At 42.5% G+C, this 24,134-nt stretch overlaps 1 protein-coding gene across 1 annotated transcript in view; it reads left to right on the top strand.

Annotated features, from left to right (window-relative positions):
- The first annotated feature begins 17,463 nt into the window (after positions 1–17,463).
- The window catches only part of FREM3 (FRAS1 related extracellular matrix 3), a 124,375-nt gene continuing 117,704 nt past the window's right edge, over positions 17,464–24,134 (top strand). Inside the window, exon 1 of the mRNA XM_024356309.3 lies at positions 17,464–23,401. Within this exon, the coding sequence (XP_024212077.2) occupies positions 18,217–23,401 (5,185 nt within the window). The 5' untranslated portion in view covers positions 17,464–18,216. The remainder of the gene's footprint in view (positions 23,402–24,134) is intronic.

Here is a 24,134-nt window from a genome sequence, read left to right as displayed (position 1 = left end):
TTTCCAATTCTGTGAAGAAAGTCATTGGTAGCTTGATGGGGATGGCATTGAATCTGTAAATTACCTTGGGCAGTATGGCCATTTTCACGATATTGATTCTTCCTACCCATGAGCAAGGAATGTTCTTCCATTTGTTTGTATCCTCTTTTATTTCCTTGAGCAGTGGTTTGTAGTTCTCCTTGAAGAGGTGCTTCACATCCCTTGTAAGTTGGATTCCTAGGTATTTTATTCTCTTTGAAGCAATTGTGAATGGGAGTTCACTCATGATTTGGCTCTCTGTTTGTCTGTTGTTGGTGTATAAGAATGCTTGTGATTTTTGTACATTGATTTTGTATCCTGAGACTTTGCCGAAGTTGCTTATCAGCTTAAGGAGATTTTGGGCTGAGACAATGGGGTTTTCTAGATAAACAATCATGTCGTCTGCAAACAGGGACAATTTGACTTCCTCTTTTCCTAATTGAATACCCTTTATTTCCTTCTCCTGCCTGATTGCCCTGGCCAGAACTTCCAACACTATGTTGAATAGGAGCGGTGAGAGAGGGCATCCCTGTCTTGTGCCAGTTTTCAAAGGGAATGCTTCCAGTTTTTGCCCATTCAGTATGATATTGGCTGTGGGTTTGTCATAGATAGCTCTATTATTTTGAAATATGTCCCATCAATACCTAATTTATTGAGAGTTTTTAGCATGAAGGGTTGTTGAATTTTGTCAAAGGCTTTTTCTGCATCTATTGAGATAATCATGTGGTTTTTGTCTTTGGCTCTGTTTATATGCTGGATTACATTTATTGATTTGCGTATGTTGAACCAGCCTTGCATCCCAGGGATGAAGCCCACTTGATCATGGTGGATAAGCTTTTTGATGTGCTGCTGGATTCGGTTTGCCAGTATTTTATTGAGGATTTTTGCATCAATGTTCATCAAGGATATTGGTCTAAAATTCTCTTTTTTGGTTGTGTCTCTGCCAGGCTTTGGTATCAGAATGATGCTGGCCTCATAAAATGAGTTAGGGAGGATTCCCTCTTTTTCTATTGATTGGAATAGTTTCAGAAGGAATGGTACCAGTTCCTCCTTGTACCTCTGGTAGAATTCGGCTGTGAATCCATCTGGTCCTGGACTCTTTTTGGTTGGTAAACTATTGATTATTGCCACAATTTCAGCTCCTGTTATTGGTCTATTCAGAGATTCAACTTCTTCCTGGTTTAGTCTTGGGAGAGTGTATGTGTCGAGGAATGTATCCATTTCTTCTAGATTTTCTAGTTTATTTGCGTAGAGGTGTTTGTAGTATTCTCTGATGGTAGTTTGTATTTCTGTGGGATCGGTGGTGATATCCCCTTTATCATTTTTTATTGTGTCTATTTGATTCTTCTCTCTTTTTTTCTTTATTAGTCTTGCTAGCGGTCTATCAATTTTGTTGATCCTTTCAAAAAACCAGCTCCTGGATTCATTAATTTTTTGAAGGGTTTTTTGTGTCTCTATTTCCTTCAGTTCTGCTCTGATTTTAGTTATTTCTTGCCTTCTGCTAGCTTTTGAATGTGTTTGCTCTTGCTTTTCTAGTTCTTTTAATTGTGATGTTAGGGTGTCAATTTTGGATCTTTCCTGCTTTCTCTTGTGGGCATTTAGTGCTATAAATTTCCCTCTGCACACTGCTTTGAATGCGTCCCAGAGATTCTGGTATGTTGTGTCTTTGTTCTCGTTGGTTTCAAAGAACATCTTTATTTCTGCCTTCATTTCCTTATGTACCCAGCAGTCATTCAGGAGCAGGTTGTTCAGTTTCCATGTAGTTGAGCGGCTTTGAGTGAGATTCTTAATCCTGAGTTCTAGTTTGATTGCACTGTGGTCTGAGAGATAGTTTGTTATAATTTCTGTTCTTTTACATTTGCTGAGGAGAGCTTTACTTCCAACTATGTGGTCAATTTTGGAATAGGTGTGGTGTGGTGCTGAAAAAAATGTATATTCTGTTGATTTGGGGTGGAGAGTTCTGTAGATGTCTATTAGGTCCGCTTGGTGCAGAGCTGAGTTCAATTCCTGGGTATCCTTGTTGACTTTCTGTCTCGTTGGTCTGTCTAATGTTGACAGTGGGGTGTTAAAGTCTCCCATTATTAATGTGTGGGAGTCTAAGTCTCTTTGTAGGTCACTCAGGACTTGCTTTATGAATCTGGGTGCTCCTGTATTGGGTGCATAAATATTTAGGATAGTTAGCTCCTCTTGTTGAATTGATCCCTTTACCATTATGTAATGGCCTTCTTTGTCTCTTTTGATCTTTGTTGGTTTAAAGTCTGTTTTATCAGAGACTAGGATTGCAACCCCTGCCTTTTTTTGTTTTCCATTTGCTTGGTAGATCTTCCTCCATCCTCTTATTTTGAGCCTATGTGTGTCTCTGCACGTGAGATGGGTTTCCTGAATACAGCACACTGATGGGTCTTGACTCTTTATCCAACTTGCCAGTCTGTGTCTTTTAATTGGAGAATTTAGTCCATTTACATTTAAAGTTAATATTGTTATGTGTGAATTTGATCCTGTCATTATGATGTTAGCTGGTGATTTTGCTCGTTAGTTGATGCATTTTCTTCCTAGTCTTGATGGTCTTTACATTTTGGCATGATTTTGCAGCGGCTGGTACCGGTTGTTCCTTTCCATGTTTAGCGCTTCCTTCAGGAGCTCTTTTAGGGCAGGCCTGGTGGTGACAAAATCGGTCAGCATTTGCTTGTCTGTAAAGTATTTTATTTCTCCTTCACTTATGAAGCTTAGTTTGGCTGGATATGAAATTCTGGGTTGAAAATTCTTTTCTTTAAGAATGTTGAATATTGGCCCCCACTCTCTTCTGGCTTGTAGGGTTTCTGCCGAGAGATCCGCTGTTAGTCTGATGGGCTTCCCTTTGAGGGTAACCCGACCTTTCTGTCTGGCTGCCCTTAACATTTTTTCCTTCATTTCAACTTTGGTGAATCTGACAATTATGTGTCTTGGAGTTGCTCTTCTCGAGGAGTATCTTTGTGGCGTTCTCTGTATTTCCTGAATCTGAACGTTGGCCTGCCTTGCTAGATTGGGGAAGTTCTCCTGGATAATATCCTGCAGAGTGTTTTCCAACTTGGTTTCATTCTCCCCATCACTTTCAGGTACACCAATCAGACGTAGATTTGGTCTTTTCACATAGTCCCATATTTCTTGGAGGCTTTGCTCATTTCTTTTTATTATTTTTTCTCTAGACTTCCCTTCTCGCTTAGTTTCATTCATTTCATCTTCCATTGCTGATACCCTTTCTTCCAGTTGATCGCATTGGCTCCTGAGGCTTCTGCATTCTTCACGTAGTTCTCGAGCCTTGGTTTTCAGCTCCATCAGCTCCTTTAAGCACTTCTCTGTATTGGTTATTCTAGTTATACATTCTTCTAAATTTTTTTCAAAGTTTTCAACTTCTTTGCCTTTGGTTTGAATGTCCTCCCGTAGCTCAGAGTAATTTGATCGTCTGAAGCCTTCTTCTCTCAGCTCGTCAAAATCATTCTCCATCCAGCTTTGTTCCGTTGCTGGTGAGGAACTGCGTTCCTTTGGAGGAGGAGAGGCACTCTGCATTTTAGAGTTTCCTGTTTTTCTGTTCTGTTTTTTCCCCATCTTTGTGGTTTTATCTACTTTTGGTCTTTGATGATGGTGATGTACAGATGGGTTTTCGGTGTGGATGTCCTTTCTGTTTGTTAGTTTTCCTTCTAACAGACAGGACCCTCAGCTGCAGGTCTGTTGGAATACCCTGCCGTGTGAGGTGTCAGTGTGCCCCTGCTGGGGGGTGCCTCCCAGTTAGGCTGCTCGGGGGTCAGGGGTCAGGGACCCACTTGAGGAGGCAGTCTGCCCGTTCTCAGATCTCCAGCTGCGTGCTGGGAGAACCACTGCTCTCTTCAAAGCTGTCAGACAGGGACATTTAAGTCTGCAGAGGTTACTGCTGTCTTTTTGTTTGTCTGTGCCCTGCCCCCAGAGGTGGAGCCTACAGAGGCAGGCAGGCCTCCTTGAGCTGTGGTGGGCTCCACCCAGTTCGAGCTTCCCGGCTGCTTTGTTTACCTAAGCAAGCCTGGGCAATGGCGGGCGCCCCTCCCCCAGCCTCGCTGCCGCCTTGCAGTTTGATCTCAGACTGCTGTGCTAGCAATCAGCGAGATTCCGAGGGCGTAGGACCCTCCGAGCCAGGTGTGGGATATAGTCTCGTGGTGCGCCGTTTTTTAAGCCGGTCTGAAACGCGCAATATTCGGGTGGGAGTGACCCGAGTTTTCCAGGTGCGTCCGTCACCCCTTTCTTTGACTCAGAAAGGGAACTCCCTGACCCCTTGCGCTTCCCAGGTGAGGCAATGCCTCGCCCTGCTTCGGCTCGCGCACGGTGCGCGCACCCACTGGCCTGCGCCCACTGTCTGGCACTCCCTAGTGAGATGAACCCGGTACCTCAGATGGAAATGCAGAAATCACCGTCTTCTGTGTCGCTCACGCTGGGAGCTGTAGACCGGAGCTGTTCCTATTCGGCCATCTTGGCTCCTCCCCGGATCTTTTGTTTTCTATGACAGGGCAAACAAGGCACATAGCAAGGGCAACATCTAATTCACAGCCCTTTACCAGTCCCCTCATTTCAGGAAAATAACACATCTCATGCCAAAAATCCACAGCTCAACATTAAAAACCCACCACAGATGATGCCTGCAGGTGAAGCGGGTAGGGGTCGGGGGAAGAGCACCAAAAGTAACAAAGAAATTCCCAATAGCCAGGTCAAGCCAGGGGACAGAGGATAGTCCTAGAGGACAAAAGTGAGTTTGCTATAGGGAACATGGGAAGGATGTAGAACAAAACTTCTGGGAAGGAATGCAGAAAATAGGGCACCAGATCTGCAGCCAAGAACCTGTTCTGTTTGTGGTAGTTATTTACATTACAGAGGATTTCACATATTGCAACGGGCTTTCACACCCATTGCTTTATTCACACCTCATGACACATTGCTTTATTCACACCTCATGACAGGTATTATTAAGTATACATTGCAGGCAGGAGAGCCGAGATTCAGAAGGGTCATGTACACGAGTTGTGGCTCTTGCCTAAGAAAACGTAACTAATAAGCAGAGTCCAGGTCTCCGAGACACCACAAGGCCAGGATTCCTCCAGTACCTCCTATTTGGACTCCAAAATCATAACCAGAGGCACCAGGCCTTACTTACTGCAGGCAACTACAGCAACTTCACTTGCTTAGCATACACATTTCACCATATTTCATCAGCTGAGGATCCAGATTCTTTCTTTATTCTCCTTTGATTGCACAGTATATAGAAAGTCTGATTCAAACAGATACACGTTATAAATAACTGGTTTTTATAAGCTTGCCTTGTAATTTCAGGAAAATTCCAACTAAACAAAGATGGCAGGATTTTCCAATAGCTGTGCAAAAATGAATTAAGCTGGCAGCACAAATTATAGCATTGATCATCTCCAATGTGTTAACGTACAGAATTCAACTCAATATGTCTGTTGTTTTTATGTCACAGTTTAAATAGTATCTATGTGTGTACACACACATATGTGCATATATATGTATTATATATAGTGTGTGTATTCATATATATATATATATATATATATATATATATACATTGCCCGCACCTATTAAATTGTGCTTTGCCTGAAACTGCAGCACCAAAAAGATTCAATAGGTAAGAGTGCTGTCTGGCCATGCTAAACAACCAGGGGGATAAGACGTCACCCTGGCAACAACACTACAAATCTCAGAATTCAAGGACCTATCATTATGCCAAACATGAGATATACCTGACATGCCTTAGATTGTATCACAAGTACAAAGAAGTAGTGGTTAAACTGTTACCCAATGAGCACTACTCACGGATTTAGCTATTTTAAGACCAGAAAAAAATTTTGTATTCCAAAAACAAATTATTTAGTTAGAATTATTATTTCAATTGTTTATCATTTTTATTAATGCTCCCATTGGTCTTTGTATTGAAAAGGACATTCTCTAGTTCTTCCAAGTTTGAAAATATTGAATTCTTTCTCATAAAGACCACAGTTTGCAAACTTAGTTCACAAATTCAAAGAACTATGGAATTACCAACTGCATCTTAATTTAGAGTGTCTGATGTTATAAGGCATACAAGTTAAAGTAATGATATTGAACACCATAAATGTCTGGATAACAAATACGCCAATAAAAATATTTCTCATGATAATGTGTGCAATAACAAAACTCACAGAATTTACACATATGCTTAAAGCATCTATTCAAAACTTGCTTTTACAATCACTGTAAATGAATAGTAAACATGTTACATTACTAAATATAAACCCATTCAATGACAATAACCAAAAAGGAAAGCAACTGGGGTGATCACTCCACTCCCACTGCAGCTGTTTTGTTATTAACATTTCCCATTTTGCAACTGACACAAAAGCAATCTAGACTTCTTAAAATGCAGTGTGGGTTTGGATTACTTTAAATGTATTTCTTATAACTCAAAGATACAAGTTTTTTAACTTAAAAACGTGAATTTTAATCTCTAGATTATGAAGGGTGTACATGTTCAAATATAGGAAACAGATGGGGCCAAAAGCTTCATAAACTTCATATCCTGCCTATTTACATCTGGCTACAAGACTTGTCTTTCAAGCAGTCCTGAAGTGAAAGATAGACACAATCTTCAAAGCACAACTATATTCCTCTATATACTACACAGAAACTAAAGCCAAGCCTAGAAAGATCTTTATTCAAAATACCAAATTATTATGTGAGATATGACAGCTAAACATAAACTTTGGAATGGTTCACTTAAAAGAAAACCACCTACGGGACATCTACTATGTGTTGGGTCCTAGGAAGACACAGAAATGTAAAGCCAATTCTTAACCCCAAATGAGAGCAATGAGCAGGGAAACAGCAGATGCTGGGAGGCCAGGATGCCAGGCACTCCCATATGTCATTTCACTCAACTCTGACCCCAGGTGGTTGGTCCCAGTGCCTTCAGCATTTCTCTCCCTATGAGCCTTCACTTCCGTTTTGTTGTCTTCTCCATCTCTGTTTCCCTTTCCCTTCTCTTTTCATTCCCCTAAAACATCCTAATTTTCCCCACACATCCTCTGAAATAGAAAAATGAGGCACTAAGTGGATGTTGATCCAAACAGATGGCCTGCATACAAAATCTAACTAAGATCAATCCACAGTGAACCCCCTGTGGAGCCCCCTCATGGCTTCAATATCCCTGCTTGCTACATCACAGTCCACCAGGGGCAATAACTGAGTGCCTGCGTGGCTTCTTTATCATCCCTACTATGGAGTCACTTCTTATGATTTATATTTAAAATGAAATTGAACATGTACAAAGATCCTTTCTTCCTAGCCCATGCCATGCTATATACCCCAGTGGTCTAAATATTCCTTTAGTGCCAAAAGATGAACTATCTTCCCCCAAAATCTTATATCTTAGAAGGCAAAAGATACTTTGTGAAACAATGTCATGTCTTTCATATATGAGAACAATGCTTGACTGTAAAGTATGTACTTCTTGATTACTAGTAGAGACAGAGATGTAGTCCCTTCCTTTTTTTTCTGACACCCTATGGTTTAATATGTTACTTGTCTAATCCTGTAAGTAATTGAATTTAGAGCCCCTTCAAATTCTCCATACAGAGTCTTATTACAACAATTAATCTTGCCAACCCTCCAAATTCTTAATGCAACTTGGCTTTAATGACTCAAAAATGTATTTCTTTTCTAAGCCAATTTTTGGAAGTGACTCCAAAGTGCTCACACCTATCTTTTAGGGGAGGGGGAAAAGAATGAAAGGTTGTACTACCTGCCATGACTCCAAGAAGCCCTGATTACTATTCTAAGTTAGTCTGCCTTTACCAATTAGAAGCCTCTCTGTTGCTGAGAAGAGAGAATGCACACACATATGCAGATGAAAATTTAATCTCATGTGACCATCCTGCTACTATTAGAATTTTCTTTTAAAAATGTCTTTAATATGCCATTTATAAATTAGTTTTTAACAAATGATTAAGTCCCTTTCCTTTGGAACTTTTCTTTTTTGTTGAGACAAGGTCTCACTCTGTTGTCCAGGCTGGAGTGCAGTGGCACAGCCATGGCTCACTGCAGCCTTGACCTCATGGGTTAAGCGATCCTCCCACTTCAGCCTCCCAAGTAGCTGGGACTATGGCATGCACCACCATGCCTGGCTAGTTTTTTTTTTTTTTTTTAAGAAGGGGTCTTGCTATGTTGCCCAGGCTGGTCTCAAACTCCTAGGCTCAAGAATCGCTTGAGCACTGGGATTACAGATGTGCTGTAAAGTGCTGGGATTACAGATGTGAGCCACCACTTCAGCCCTTTGAAACTGTTAATAGAAAAGATTTAATAAACTTTGTACAAGTTTATTGAATGTATTTAAAATGTCCTTGAAAGTCAAAAATAAATAGATTCTCTAGTTGTATTAATCAGTCCTCTGAAGAATCAGAGCCAATAAGATATATATATATATAAAGATTTATTATAAGGAATTGGCTCATGCAATTATGGAACTGAAAAGTCCAACGATCTGCTGTATGCAAGTTGGAGACCCAGGGAAACTAACACTGAAATTCAGTCCAAGCCTGAAGGCCTGAAACCAAGAGCACCAAGCATGGGAAAAGACTGATGTCCCAGCTCAATCAATCAGGCAGGAAGGGAAAGGGGTTAATTCCTTCTTCCTCTGTCTTTTTGTTCTATTCAAGCTTTTAACGAATTAGATGATTAAGCACCCAGCGCATTGGGTAGGGCAATCTACTTTACTGAGTCCACTGATTCAAATGCCAACCTGATACCATCCAGAAACACCCTCAGAGACACACCCAGCAATAATGTTTAACCTGGGCACCCCATGGTGCAGACAACTTGACACTTAAAATTGACTGTCACATTGTTTTTAAAACATTCTAAACATAATAATTAAAATATCCTTGCAGTTACCCTGGATAGCATTTCAAAAATAATAGGTCAATTACTGAAGTGACATTTATATGACACCCTTTCCACCACATCCCTGGATTAGTTTAAATCAGAAAATTACAGTTTTTAATCCTATCTGAGGAAAATACATATAGCTATAACCTCAGTATTTTCCATAGGTCAGTTTGGTATCGCTTAATAATTTGGGTCTATATAAATAAATTATTATGAAAATAGATGTGGCTATATGGCATATCATTGATAGTTTTTATTATCATTATTGCTGGAAAGAATCTAATAATAAAGTGACAATTTGCTCTCACATATAAAAGTTTCCAAAGTTCATTTCCTACCTAACCACCTATTGCATTAAGCACTGCCTTGACTCTAAAGTTGAACAAATCAGCCCCTTATTAATCAGGTAGAATTCAGGTAGATGTTTTTTTCCCTCCCTAAAACTTGCCTGGCAAAAATTTTCCTATCATGGTAACATTCTTTATAGCTATAACTAGTTAAGAATATTACCACATATCCAAGCAGGGCTGAGGGGCAGAGCTGCCACTCAGGTGGGCCTGGAGAACGGAGTAGACAGAGCATCCAGCCAAAGAGGATTCTCAAACCTCCAAATCTAATGGAATTTGCTCTGCCAGGTTTCAGACTTGCCTAGGACCCATAACCTCATTTTTCCATCTGATTTCACCCTTTCAGAGTGGAAATGTCTACCCTATGCCTGTCCTACTGTTGTATTTTGGAAGCAGATAACTTGTCTAGTTTCACAGGTTCACAGCTGCAGAGGATTTTTTTCCTGGGTGAGTCATTCTCCATATCTCATCCATAATTGATTAAGATGATATCTGGATGATATTTGAGACTTAGAGTTGATGCCAGAATGGTTTAAAACTTTGGGAGATGTTGGGATAAGGTGAATCTATTTTTCATGTGAAGAGGGCACGACTTTTAGAGGGCCAGTGTGAGAGCTCTATGAGTTAAATTACATCTCCTAAAATTCGTATGTTGAAGTCCTAACCCCAAGTACTTGAGAATGAGACCTTATTTACAGATAGGGTCTTCACAGAGATAATCAAGTTCAAATGAGGTCAGTAAAGTGGGCCCTAATCCAGTATTACTGGGGTCCTTAGGAAAAGGTGAAATTTAGACACACAGACACAGATAGAGGAAAGACAATGTGAAGAGACATAGAAAGAGGCCACTATCTAAAACTCAAAAAGAAAGACCTGGAAGAGATTCTTTCCCCAACAGTCCTCAGGAGGAGCCACCTCTCAATATCTTCATTCTGGACTTCCAGCCTCCAGAACTGTGAGACAATAGATTTTTGTGGTTTAAGCCACTCCTAAACCTGTAGCGCCTTATTACGGCAGTCCTAGAAAACTAATACCACACCATTTAATATTAACACAGAGTATTTTACAGAATTAGAAAATTTTTTTCTAAAACTCATTTGGAACCAAAAAAGAGTCCAAATTACCAAAGTATCCTAAACAAAAATAACAAAACTGGAGCTATCACATTGCCTGACTTCAAACTACACTCTAAGGCTACAGCAGCCAAAACAGCATGGCACTGGTTTAAAAAAACAAACAAACAACAACAACAAAAAAAACATAGACAAGTTGAACGGAATAGAAAACCTAGAATTAAACCTGCACACCTACAAATCTCTGATCTTTGACAAAATCAACAAAAATAAGCAATTAGGAAATGACTCCCTATTCAATAAATGGTACTGGGATAGTTGGCTAGCCATATGCAGAAGAAACTGGACCCTACCTCTCACCACATATAAAAATTAACTCAAGATGGGATTTAAATGTAACACTTCCAACTACAAAAATCCTAGAAGAAAACCTAGGAAATACCCTTCTCAATATAGGCTTTGGCAAAGAATTTATGACTAAGTTCCCAAAAACAATTGCAACAAAAAAAAATTGACAAGTAGAACCTAATTAAAGAGCTTCTACACAGCAAAAGAACTTACCAATGGAGTAAACAGAAAGCCAAAAGAATGGGAGAAAATATCTGCAAACTATGCATCGCATCTGACACAGTTTTGTTTGTTTGTTTGTTTGTTTGTTTGTTTGACAGAGTCTTGCTCTATCAGCCAGGCTGGAGTGCAGTGGCACAATCTTGGCTCACTGCAACCTCTGTCTCCTGGGCTCAAGCAATTCTCCTGCCTCAGCCTACCAAGTAGCTGGGATTACAGGAATGTTCCACCACACCCCGCTAATTTTTGTATTTTTAGTAGGGCGGGGTTTCACCATGTTGGCCAGGATGGTCTCAAACTCCTGACCTCAGGTAATCTGCCCACCTTGTCCTCCCAAAGTGCTTGGATTACAGGCGTGAGCCACCGTGCCTGGCCAACACAGTTCTAATATATAGAATCTACAAGGAACTTAAATCAACAGCAAAAAAAAGAAATCAAAGTTCAATGAAAAAATGGGCAAAGGATATGAAGAGACACTTCTCAAAAGAAGACGTGCATGCAGCCAATAAACATATGAAAAACGCTCCACATAACTAATCATCAACGATATCAAAGAAATGCAGATCAAAACCACAATGAGATACCATCTGACACCAGTCCAAATGGCAATTATTAAAAAGTCAAAAAATAACAGATGCTGGCAAAACTGCAGAGGAAAGAGAGCACTTATACACTGTCAGTGGGAATGCAAACTCATTCAGCTACTGTAGAAAGCAGTTTGGAGATTTCTCAAAGTACTTAAAACAGAACTGCCATTCAACCCAGCAATACCACTACTGGGCATATACCCCAAGGAAAATAGTTTATCCTATCAGAAAGACACCTGCACTCATGTGTTCATTGCAGTGCTATTCACAATAGCAAAGACTTGGAATCAACCGAGGTGTCCATCAATGTGGTACATATACACCATGGAATACCATACAGCCACAAAAAAGAATGAAATTGTGTCCTTTGCAGCAACATGTATGCAGCTGGAGGCCATTATCCTAAGCAAACTGACACAGTAACAGAAAATCAAATATCACATGGTCTCACTTACAAGTGGAAGCTAAACATTGAGTACACATGAGTGTAAAGATGGGAACAACAGACACTGGGGACTACTAGATGGGGAGAGAGGGAGAAGGATGTGGGCTGAAGACCACCTGTTGGTTCTTCAAAGTGGTTGTTTTACTTTGTTTTACTCTGCTCAATGCCTGAGTGACAGGATCATTGGGATCCCAAGCCTCAGCATCACACAATATACTCACGTAACAAACCTGCTCATGTACCCTTTAATCCATAATAAAAATTAACATAAAAACATGTTAATGTTTTTCCCAGTTTTACTGATATATAGTTGACAAATAAACGTTTTTTACATTTAAAGTGCATAACATGATGCTTTGGTATACAAAGTCATTGTGAAATAATTGCCACAATTAAACTAATTAACTTATTTATCACCTCACATAGTTTGTGTGTGTGTGTGTGGTGAGAATATTTAAGATCTTAGCAAATTTCAACTGTACAGTACAGTATTGTTAACTATAGGCACTATGTTATACATTAGATCTCTAGAACTTATTAAACCTGCATAACTGAAACTTTGTACCCTTTGACTAACATCTTCCAAAAACATATTAATGTTTAAATGATAACATTTATATGATATTTGAACATCTATTCAATAGCTACTGGTCATATTTTGTAGGTATGATAATAACATACTGTATGATGTAAAATCATATAGTAAAATATTGCTGAAGACATTAATGATCTCTTAGAAAACATATTTAATGAAGGTAGAATCATATTTCAATAGTCATGTATTTCCTACCCATATTCTGCACTTTTACTATTGATCAAAGGGGGAAACATCACAATGGAATGCTCTGAGAGGACATGCAAAATAAAAAAATAACTGAGAAGTAATTGTAATTTTATCTAACTGACAAATATACTAACAAGTCATTTTCAGAATTTATCTGAGCTTTCGACTTCAGTGCTAAAGTCATGATTATAATGTGGAATGGATCGTATTTTAAGAAAGACAAAAGCTGATCTAGTAAAATTACATAATTCTTCATCAGACAAAACCTGTAGACTAATAAATAGGACTATGCCTAAAAGCCAGACTTTTATTAACTCATTCAAATTGAATTAATGGAGACCCCAAATAATGTGCAAAGTAATGTTATCTTTAAGTCATTTTGAGATTAGATTCAACTAAAAGTTCTCAAAAAAACCAGTGCCAATTAAGTACTATCACTCTTCTTCATCATCATTTTTCTTCTAAAATTTGAAACTATTTAAAAGGAAATCTCTATTTAAATAGGCATTGTATTTGTATATACTATAAATAGAACAAAGAATATATTGTACATTAGAAAAATACCCAATCTTTTAGCTTTGATTCTTGTTTTACATCTGTTTCTAGTGCTTTTCTTTGAAATAAAAGTTACTTCTTTTATATGTTGTATGATTTAAAGGAAGATGATCAATTATCATGTTTTAATTTAGTGCTGAATAACCCCTTTTCTTCTTCCAAGGTCTTATTTTCCGCCAATATTGAGAGTTTGAATCAGCTCTTTGTGATGGTCCAGAGCAAGATAGAGCCTTCTTCACCTACCTCGCACATGCTGCCCTCTTCTGAATGCCTTGCTGTCCATCGTTTTCTCTGAGTAGTGACAGCCTGAACAGGACTTTGAGAATCAGGGATCATGTAGCCAACAGCCTAAAGGATGGCTCTTTCTAGCACGAGAGAGCTCCGGACACCTGCTCTATTCTAGATGCTAGTTGATGTCTCAGAAGAACAAGCAAAACATTCATTTCCCTCTTCCCTCTTTTTTCACACCACTCAGTTCTCAAATGGCTCTGATGTTACCAATGGACTTTTCTTTTTTATTTATTTATTTATTCATTTATTTATTTATATATTTTTTGAGATGGAGTCTCACTCTGTCGCCCAGGCTGGAGTGCAGTGACACAATCTCGGCTCACTGCAAGCTCCGCCTCCGGGGTTCACGCCATTCTCCTGCCTCAGCCTCCCAAGTAGCTGGGACTACAGGCGCCCGCCACCACGCCCGGCTAATTTTTGTATTTTTAGTAGAGACGGGGTTTCACCATTTTAGCCAGGATGGTCTCGATCTCCTGACCTCGTGATCCACCTGCCTCAGCCTCTCAAAGTGCTGGGATTACAGGCATGAGCCACCGCGCCCAGCCTGTACCTTGACTTTCAACCACCTTTCTGAAGGCAAGCGAAATAGGATGACTAGTAGTTTGTTGGGAATGTTTTAAAAGTTAATGAATGCAGCATCACTTGTTGATATATGCTAAGTGGTTATTCCCATTGGGTATGATGATCTTCTCCTTGCTCCACTGTATGGAGCCTGCCTTTACCAAGATCCTATCATGTGTAGAGGCACAGAGAATAATGGTGCCCATCCCGGAGGGCATGGAGAACCTAGCCCAGATTTATGCAAAGAAAGACATGGCCCTGAGGTGTAGTTATTGAGGTGGAGCTGCAGCTACTGCATTCTTCAGGTTGGGAGAGACTCACAGAAAATGCAGGCGCCCCACGGAGTCCATATGTAATGGAAGCAAAGGTGGCTTGGCCACTGACAGGCTGTGTGACTTAGTTTAGTTAACTTCTCTTGAAGCTGCAGTCCCCACAGGTTACAAATGGTTTGGATGCCATTTTAATGTTTTGTTTTCCATGTTTTGTTTTGTTTTGTTTTACTTGTAGCCTCCCTGGAGTATGTTCTTCTAAGAGCCCACTGGTGACCCAATTAGAGCAAAGCCTCTAGGCTTTACTGAAGTACATCAATGCTAAACATTTGCAGGCAACCTGATTCAAGGCATTCATGGTGTGACATGTGGGGTTTAAGATCTTTTGTTTCTCCAGCTGGTAGAGAAAAAATAACTTCCACAAAGATCAGGTTAGATAGCTGGTCTTGGCTCCATTAGTTTGGGGGAATGCGGACTGCTGTTCTAGCGCTTCCTGGTTCATGAGGTGAGAACTTTTCCTGCCTGTTCCCAGTAACTTCTGAAAGCTGGATGTGACTTTTCTAAAAATGGACTCTCTCTGCCAAAGCACACTCAGGATATTTGGACACATAGTCTCCCTTCTATGACCTATTTAATGCCATTTATTCTATGTACCTCAGGGTAGAGCCAGTTATTTATGAAGTGTAGCATGACGGAAAGTTGCCCTGAAGTGATGGGGATATTAAGAAGTCCTTCCCTACAGGACATACTTTTAGTTATAGTGGAATTAACTCGCAAGGTAAAATTTTTCTGCTTAACTCCTGTAAGTCTCAGTTTCTTATCTATAATTATAATAATTACTTACATTTATTGAGTGCTTACTGTGTGCCAGACACTATTCAAAGCCTTTTATGTGTAGTAATCTGTTTAATTCTTATGATAGCTGTATGAAGTGGGATCTGTTACTATATATAAATTAGAAATATGACACATAACCAGCTTTCAGGGGTTTTTCACAATGATCACATAATGTAGGGCTTATGAAAACCTTGGGCATCCTTCCCACTTAATGACAAACTTGATGCAGCTCAGGTTTAAAGAATAAATTTGGATTAATGAGAGAATGAAGTACAATATGGATAGTGAAATTACCCTGTGAAAAGAAAATTTTGGTAATATAAATATTTGGCTAGAAATCAAATTTGAATTTTCTAAACAGAGCTTCCACTGACCTCTAATGAACTGGCATATTCTGAGGAAAGACGAAAGAAGTCATCCTATGCTTGCACTGGTTTCTCCCGCCTGACACCTAAACTGCAAAGTATGTCGATCACTACTTCTGATTCCCTTTCATTTTTCTATTTATTCATTCATTCAATCAATCAATCAATCAACAAATACTTATTACATACCTGCTATGTGCCAGTCCTTGGCATAAGCACTAAGTATCAATGGTGAACATTACATACTCCCTGCTCTCCTGTAGCTTAAAGCCAAACAGGGAAGACAGACACTAATCGACCTGTACATGAATAGATAACTACAGAGATTTTGCAACATAGTTTGAAGAGCATTTGAAAAATGCTTCCTGAAGAAATGAGACTTAGACTGGGAGGTAGAAAAGAAACCAGAAAGGTATGGCAACATTAACAATATGAGAGATAGTTATAGGAGTTTGCCAGATGGAAGCTACTAATGACCTTAGTGAAAGTTTTTTTGGTGTGTCTAAGGTGGAAACCAGACTGGGAGTGCCCTAAAGAGACAATGAGTGAGAGGTGAAGAAATGGAGACAGTAATGAAATAAAAAACTCTTTTAAGACATTTAATGGTGAAAAAGAGGTGAAGGGAATATATGCTGAAGAGGGAGGGTCAGAGGACAAAAATATAAACATAGTAGTTCAGCTTTCTGTTATCTCAGCTGCCCACATCCATCTCTACTTCCAGTGAAAATAGCATAGAAAAAAAAGGTACTTGTCCCAAAGTGAGTGAGTGTGCTTGAAAAAGAACCAAAACTGCACTCCTTTAGGAATATTCATTTGGTAACTTTAATATATGCAAACTAATAAAAGTTCTACCATTAAAAACCCATCCTTTGGACAAGGCAGCAGCTTTATAAAATATAATATAATGACTCATTTACAATGAAACTTTACCTGTGTTTCAATTAAAAATATATTTTTAAATAATATTTTTCCAGATACACTGAACTAATACTGTATCATTAGGCTAAACGCATATTGATTCAAACTTATTATCTCAAAATTCTGTTATATGAACAAATCTGTGTGCTAATGGGGCACACTAACATTCAACTAAAGTGAATTGTATAGACCCATAGCATTTCACTGGATGATTAAATTAAATGTTTAGAGAGAAAATTAAATCTTTCAAGTCACTAGCAGATTATTCTTGCCCTGGAAATCAGCTGATGCCGTTGCTGCTGTGAAAAAAACAGGCATTTGTAACACTGTAAAAAACTAAAAGAATAACATGGGGATAACATTTAAAGATTTCTATTCCCCCTTGAAGCCATTTCTATCAATATAGTTTGTAGACATCTATTTTTACTGTCATCAAAAGTCTCTCACATTCACATTAATTTTATAAGGAAGCACGTTACTATTACTACTACTTTATTTATAGAAAAAGATTACTCTGCACTGTAACTAAATTGGCTATTTTAAAACTTAAAAAATTAATAGGATTCTGTTAAGTACCTAACACTACATCCATAGTCACCTTCATCTGAAAGCCATGAAGAGACTGATTCCAGGTGTTAAATGATTGAGCCACAGAAATTGATCCAAGTATTCTGCTACTGTTTCCTTTGACATCCTCCCCTCTGGCTACTGTCTACGAAGAAAGTAATTAGAAAACAGCATGTCTAATAAACTAACAGGCAAGTCATTGTTGATCAGATATGGAAACCACATTCTAAGAAAACGAAAGGAAGCCGAGCCGCACACCTGATTGTGTTATGTGAGACCCAATGACAAAAAAAAAAAAAAAACAGATTGCAAGCTATTCAAGTTTGCGTGCTCATTTTCTTTTTCAAAACCTGAGCAGAAGAAAAATGTCAGGGTTGTTTGGAAGCACCGAATTACAAGATCCTGAATAAGCTGCTTCATCAGACAGACAGCTAGAAAATCCTATTTGCAAAATAGCTCCCACCAGCTTCTTTTATGTCCGAAGTGAGACTCAGTTTTTGGCTAGAAAATACACTCCTGTCAGCGGTAAGGAAGAGGAATGGTGTCTCTCCCCCTTTTCAGAAACACCATTCCCTGGATGAATGGACAACAGGAGCTCAATCTCACAGGCGCAGGACTGACCCGAGTACAGTCACCGTCTCTCTCCCAACCCTGAGGGACAATCCCTTTGTGGCACCTGGGGAAGAGAGTATCCAGACAGCTGGTCGGAGTCTGGCAGCGCGGGCAGCAGTGCGGCGGCCACGGCTCCCGGCGCGAAGGTGTGTAAGGTAGGCTGGGTGAAGCGCCCAGGAGCGGAGGGGAGAGCGCTGCACCCTCGCTAAGTCTCGCCGCGCTGGGCGCGTATCTGGGGTCCCCAGAAGCCAGCAGAGAGAGACTTGCGACCGGGGCTGAGCAGGAAGTGGGCAGAGCCCCTTCCCCCGCTGCCGTTACCTGCAGCAGCCGAAGCGCAGCCGCTGGTTCTTGCTGGATCCACAAGTCGGCTACCGACTGGACAGCAGCTACTGCCTCCACTGCCTGCACCTGCCGCTCAGCGGATCCCTCTTTGCAGAGGGCACCCCACCCCGGGAATCCCAACGCGAGGAGCCATCCGTGGCCATGGCGGGGGCTTCTCGGCACCCGACTGGGACGCCTCGGCAGCTCCTTGTGGCGCTCGCCTGCCTGCTCTTGAGTCGCCCCGCGCTGCAGGGACGGGCATCCTCGCTTGGGACCGAGCCCGACCCGGCGCTTTACCTGCCCGCCCGGGGTGCACTTGACGGCACTCGCCCCGACGGCCCCAGCGTGCTGATTGCCAACCCTGGACTCCGGGTGCCCCTGGGTCGTTCCCTTTGGCTCGACCCGCTCCGGGATCTGGTGATTGGAGTGCAGCCGGGGGACCGGTGCGAAGTCACGGTACTGGACGCCCTGCCGCGGCTCAAGGGCGCGCTCTCCCCGCGCCGCTTCCCCTGCACCTTCGGGCCCCGCCAAGTCCAGTACACTCACTTCGGCTCCCACAGCCCCAGACGCGCCCGGGTGCTGCTGCAGCTGCGCTACGACGCCCCGACTCACACGCTGGTGCTGCCCTTCACGCTGGCGGTGGACTTGGTCTTCTCCCAGCTGGAGCTGGTGACGCGCAACAGGCCTTTGGTAGTGGAGAAGCTGCGGAGCTGGAGCCGCGCCTTAGACAGGAGAGTGCTGGACTTCGCCTCCCTAAAGTCTGGAGCCACGGCCGCCCGCAGGTGCCGGCTCACCCCACTTCCTCACGAGGACGGCCCCCTGCCCAAGTACGGGCGCTTGGTGGACGCGGTGGGGGCCCCTCTCCCCAGGGGCAAGGGCGTAGACTGTGAGGCTTTCCTCCGTGCTGGGGTGCGCTATCAGCACACCGCCACCTCCTCGCCCAACCGTGACTACGTGCCCATGATGGTGGAGCTGCTGGGGCCTGAGGGCCAAGACGCTGGGTCCGCGGGTGTGCTGGTCCGCGAGCACTTCCAGCTGCTCGTGAGGATCCGCGGCGGAACCGAGAACACACCGCCCAGGCCCAGCTTCATGGCCACGATGATGATGGAGGTGGATCCATTGGTGCTGACAGCCCTGACGCCTGACGCACTGGCCGCGGAGGACGTCGAGTCAGACCCTGGTGACCTGGTGTTCAACATTCTGAACGCCCCCACTCACCCACCAGGGCACCCGGGGCAACAGGGCTACGTGGTCAGCACCGACGACCCTCTAGGGCTTCCAGTCTCCTTCTTCACCCAGCAGGAGCTGAGGGAGCTGAAGATTGCCTATCAGCCCCCTGCAGAGAACTCCCATGGGGAGCGCCTCTTTCAGCTGGAGCTGGAGGTGGTGGACGGAGACGGCGCCGCCTCAGACCCCTTTGCCTTCATGGTGACAGTGAAATCCATGAATACTCTGGTCCCAGTGGCTAGCCATAACAGGGGACTTGTGCTTTTTGAAGGTCAGTCAAGGCCCTTGTCCAGCACCCACAGCGTTCCTATCAGTGATAAAGATAACCTGGAAGAGGTGAAAATGGCTGCAGTCAGGGGCTTGAGACATGGGCAGCTGGTGGTGTTTGGGGCACCTGCTGGGTGCAAGTATTTCACACCAGCGGACCTGGCAGCAGGGCGAGTGGTGTATCAGCATGATGGCAGCAACACCTACAGTGACAACATCATCTTCCGGATGGAGGACGGGCACCACCAAGTGGAATTCCTCTTTCCCCTCACCATCCTACCTGTGGATGATGAACCACCAATGGTCAATACTAACACAGGACTCTCACTCACTGAAGGGCAGGTGGTCCAGATCTCTCCCTTTGTACTGAGTGCTACTGATATTGACTCTGAGGACTCAACCATCCACTTTGTGCTGGAGAACCAGCCCCCAAAAGGAAACGAGGAAGAGCCTCAGTGGGAGTTGGCCCCTGGTTCCTCCCACTCAGGCCACTACCTGGGGGACCTGTTGCTGCAGCAGGCTGAACTACCTCTCTCCACTGAAGATGAAGACTGGCACTACATGGAAAAGGAAGGGCTTTATGAGAAAGTGGTGACTGAGTGGCTACAGAGAGACATAATGGAAGGGAGACTCTTCTACCGCCATCTTGGACCACACAGCCCTCAATCTGTAATGGTCCAGCTGGCTTTCCATGTGCAGGATGACCATGACCCACCCAATCTCTCCAAACAGCACATTTTCACCATCAAGGTCCAACCAGTGGATATACTGAGTCCACAGCTGTATCCAGGAACTACACTAGAAATGACTGTACAAGAATACCAACTCACTCACTTCCAGAAGAATTTCCTCCGATACATTGACCAGGACTCTGATGACCAGAACCTATGGTACACCCTACTGACACTCCCGACTGACACAGATGGCAACCACCAAGTCCGGGCTGGAGAAATTGTGCTCACTGATTCACCAGACACACTCATCATGCACTTCACCCAAGCCCAGGTAAATCAGCATAAAGTTGCCTACCAGCCTCCACAGAAATTGGGTATTGCACCACGGGTTGTGCAGTTTACTTACCAGGTGGAAGATGCTGCAGGCAATAGTGTGCCAGGCACATTCACATTATTCCTGCAACCTGTGGACAACCAGCCCCCAGAAGTCACCAACAGAGGCTTTACTATCTTAGAGGGAGGCAGCTTTAACCTCAGCAGTAATGAGCTGCATGTTACAGACCCAGACACAGACATTGACCAAATTGTCTTCATATTAGTCCGGGGTCCCCAACATGGACACTTGCAGTACTTTAAAAAATGTATGGTCCCAGGGGAATCTTTCATGCAAGCTGATGTTATTAACGGGAGTGTCTCTTACCAGCATGGCAGAGACCAGACGACTACCAGTGACACTTTCCATCTGGAAGTAAGTGATGGGGTGCACCATATACCCATCACCATCCCAATTTCTGTGCATCCCAATGTGGCTAACAGAAGTCCTAGGATCTCTCTCAGAAGTAGTTCATTATTGGATGTTTCTATAGACGTACTAGAGAATAAAGCCACTGAAATTACCATGGGTGTCATCCATGGCAAAAGGAAGGATGTAGGTGACTTGATGCTGTCTTTCATTGTAAAGGACAGCCCCAAACTGGGCACTATTCTGGTAAATGGTTTGCCCACAGAACGATTCACCCAAGAGGATCTCATCAATGGGAGAGTAGCCTATGTCCACACTGGAGGTGAAGTTGGTTTTCAAAAGCAGCATGATGCCTTCAGCCTCATCCTCTCCAAAGATTCTTACCAATGGGTAGTGGGGAATAGCATAATAGAGAGAGTACAGGTACAAGTAACTGTGCTGCCTGTGGACAATGTGGGACCCAAGGTCTTGGTCGGGGAGTCCTTCATTGTCTATGAAGGTGAGAAGAACTCCTTGACCTTACAACATCTCCATGTTGAAGATGTGGACACTCCTCAAGATGAACTCCTCTGCACAGTGACTAGTCAGCCAGCCTCTGGCTACCTGGAAAAGATTGCACCAGCTCCTGGTTCAAAAATGTCCCAGTCTGGTAGCCCTATCAGTGCTTTCTCCCTCAGAGATATCCAAGTGAGGCATATCAATTATGTACAGAGTATTCACAAGGAAGTAGAGCCACAAGAGGACCAATTCACCTTTTATTGCTCTGATGGCATCAACTTCTCCCCAAATGTCTTCTTCCCTATAATCATCCTACCCACCAATGATGAGCAGCCTAAACTTTTTGCCCATGAGTTTAAGGTACTAGAGGGGATGAGCCTGGTCATAGACACCCAGCTGCTTAACGGAGCAGATGCTGACCTGCCACCAAATGAGCTCCACTTTCAACTCACAGCCCTCCCTCGGCATGGACGAATCATACAGCAGCTGGCTACAGGCAGCCAGCCCATCCACAGCTTCACCCTCAAGGAGATCCGGGAGGCCTCCGCCATTGTGTATGAGCATGATGACTCAGAGACAAAAGAGGACAGTTTTGAGGTCTGGCTGAGTGACGGCAAGCACACAACCCACAGGAAGGTACCCATTGTAGTGACCCTAGTGGATGATGAAACTCCTCACCTGACTGTCAACAATGGGCTGAAGGTAGAGAAAGGACACTCTGAGATCATCACAAATCGGATCCTCAAGGCCACAGATCTTGACTCAGATGATAAAAGCCTCAGTTTTGTCCTCCATTCTGGGCCTCAACAAGGGCTTCTACAGAGGCTGAGAAAACCCAGAGGAGAAGTGAGGAACAATCTTACTCTGGGAATGAACTTTACCCAGGATGAGATTAACAGAGGCCTCATCTGCTATATCCACACAGGCCAAGAAGGGATTGTTGACATTATCAAGTTTGATGTTACTGATGGGGTTAACACTTTGACAGACCACTACTTCTATGTCACCATTGGCAACTTAGACAGCGTCTTCCCTGAGGTAATCAGCAAAAGGATCACCTTGATAGAAGGTGCCAGAGTGACCCTTACCAACAATCTGCTTACCAACAGTGACATCAACAGCTCTGATGAACATCACTTTAGCATTACACGGGCTCCAAGCCTGGGTCACTTAGAAAGTTCTGACTATGCTGGGGAACCCATTGCCTCTTTCACTCAACTTCAATTGGCTAGCAACAAAATATCCTATGTCCATACTTCAAATGATGAGAAAAAGATGGACAGCTTCGAATTTCAAGTGATCGGCGAACTCTACCCTGTGTTCAGAACCTTCAGGATCTTCATCACTGATGTGGATAATAAGAAACCTATCTTGACCATCCATAGACTAACACTACAGAAAGAGGATAGCCAACTGATCACTCTCCTTGAGTTGACAGTGGAAGACAGTGATACCCCAGATGACCTTATTCTCTTTACCATCACCCAGGTCCCCATGCATGGCAAGATTTTGTACAATGGTAGCCGTCCCGTGACCACTTTCACCAAGCAAGACCTGAACAAGAACCTGATTAGCTACAAGCATGACGGCAGTGAGACCACTGAAGATAGTTTCTCCTTGACTGTGACAGACGGCACTCACACTGATTTCTATGTCCTACCAGACACTGCCCTGGCGACACACAAACCTCAAGTAATGAGGGTCCAGATAAGATCATTAGACAATAGGCTTCCCCAGATTACTACCAACAGGGGTGCCCCAGCCTTGAAGCGCCTTCACACTGGACACATGGGCTTCCTGATTACCAGCAAGTCTCTGAAGGCAGAAGATCAGGACAGTCCCCACAGGCTTCTGAAGTATAAAGTGACCAGAGGACCAGAGCATGGCTTCATTATCAAAACTGGCCTTGGAAACCAGAGCACTCGAGTGTTTACACAAGGTTAGTATGTATTCTTCCCTGACTATTCTGTCCCTCTCCTTCATTGGATCAGATCTCTCAGCTTTGTGTAAAATTGTCCTGATCTCAGCCATTTGCAGTAAGATTCTTGTTCTAATAAAATACAGTGAAGCGTGAAACTATTCCAAAAACAAAAAAGGCAACAAGTCCTTTTTCATCAATTTCATCAGAATGCCCATTTAACAGAAACTCACAGATATTTCATAAAGTTGTAGTTATACCTTAAAACTGCTAAATACAGGAGGACAGCTTCTGCTTCTGAAATATTATAAGATAACATTATATTAATTCTGATAATATCAGATTGATTTTGAATTTTAAGAATGACATATAGAAATCATTTGCATAGTTATTAGTAAGTCCAGGTTTTTGAAGATGTTTGGTATCTAGATTTTGGATATAAATTCCTACATTGTTCATTTTTATTATACTATTCAAACATAATTTCTACGTCTAATAAAAGCACAGAACTATGTTTGCCTGAGATTATTTTTTCTTTTATATTTGGTGTCACTACTAATCATGAGCTAGAGGCAGGTCCCTCTACTTTCCCAGGTGATGTGATACCCGCCGGCTTTTAAATGCTCTTTATGTTGTCATAACTTTTTTAGATAGCTCTGTGCATGAAATTTCCCACACATGATACATGTAAACCTAGATGCAAACTCAGAGGAAAACTTACACATGTTTAAAAAATAGTTTGGTTACATTTTCA

Source organism: Pan troglodytes, chromosome 3, assembly GCF_028858775.2.
Source record: "Pan troglodytes isolate AG18354 chromosome 3, NHGRI_mPanTro3-v2.0_pri, whole genome shotgun sequence".
Classification (NCBI taxonomy): Eukaryota; Metazoa; Chordata; class Mammalia; order Primates; family Hominidae; genus Pan; species Pan troglodytes.
This window is presented reverse-complemented; position numbering and strand designations above follow the sequence as displayed.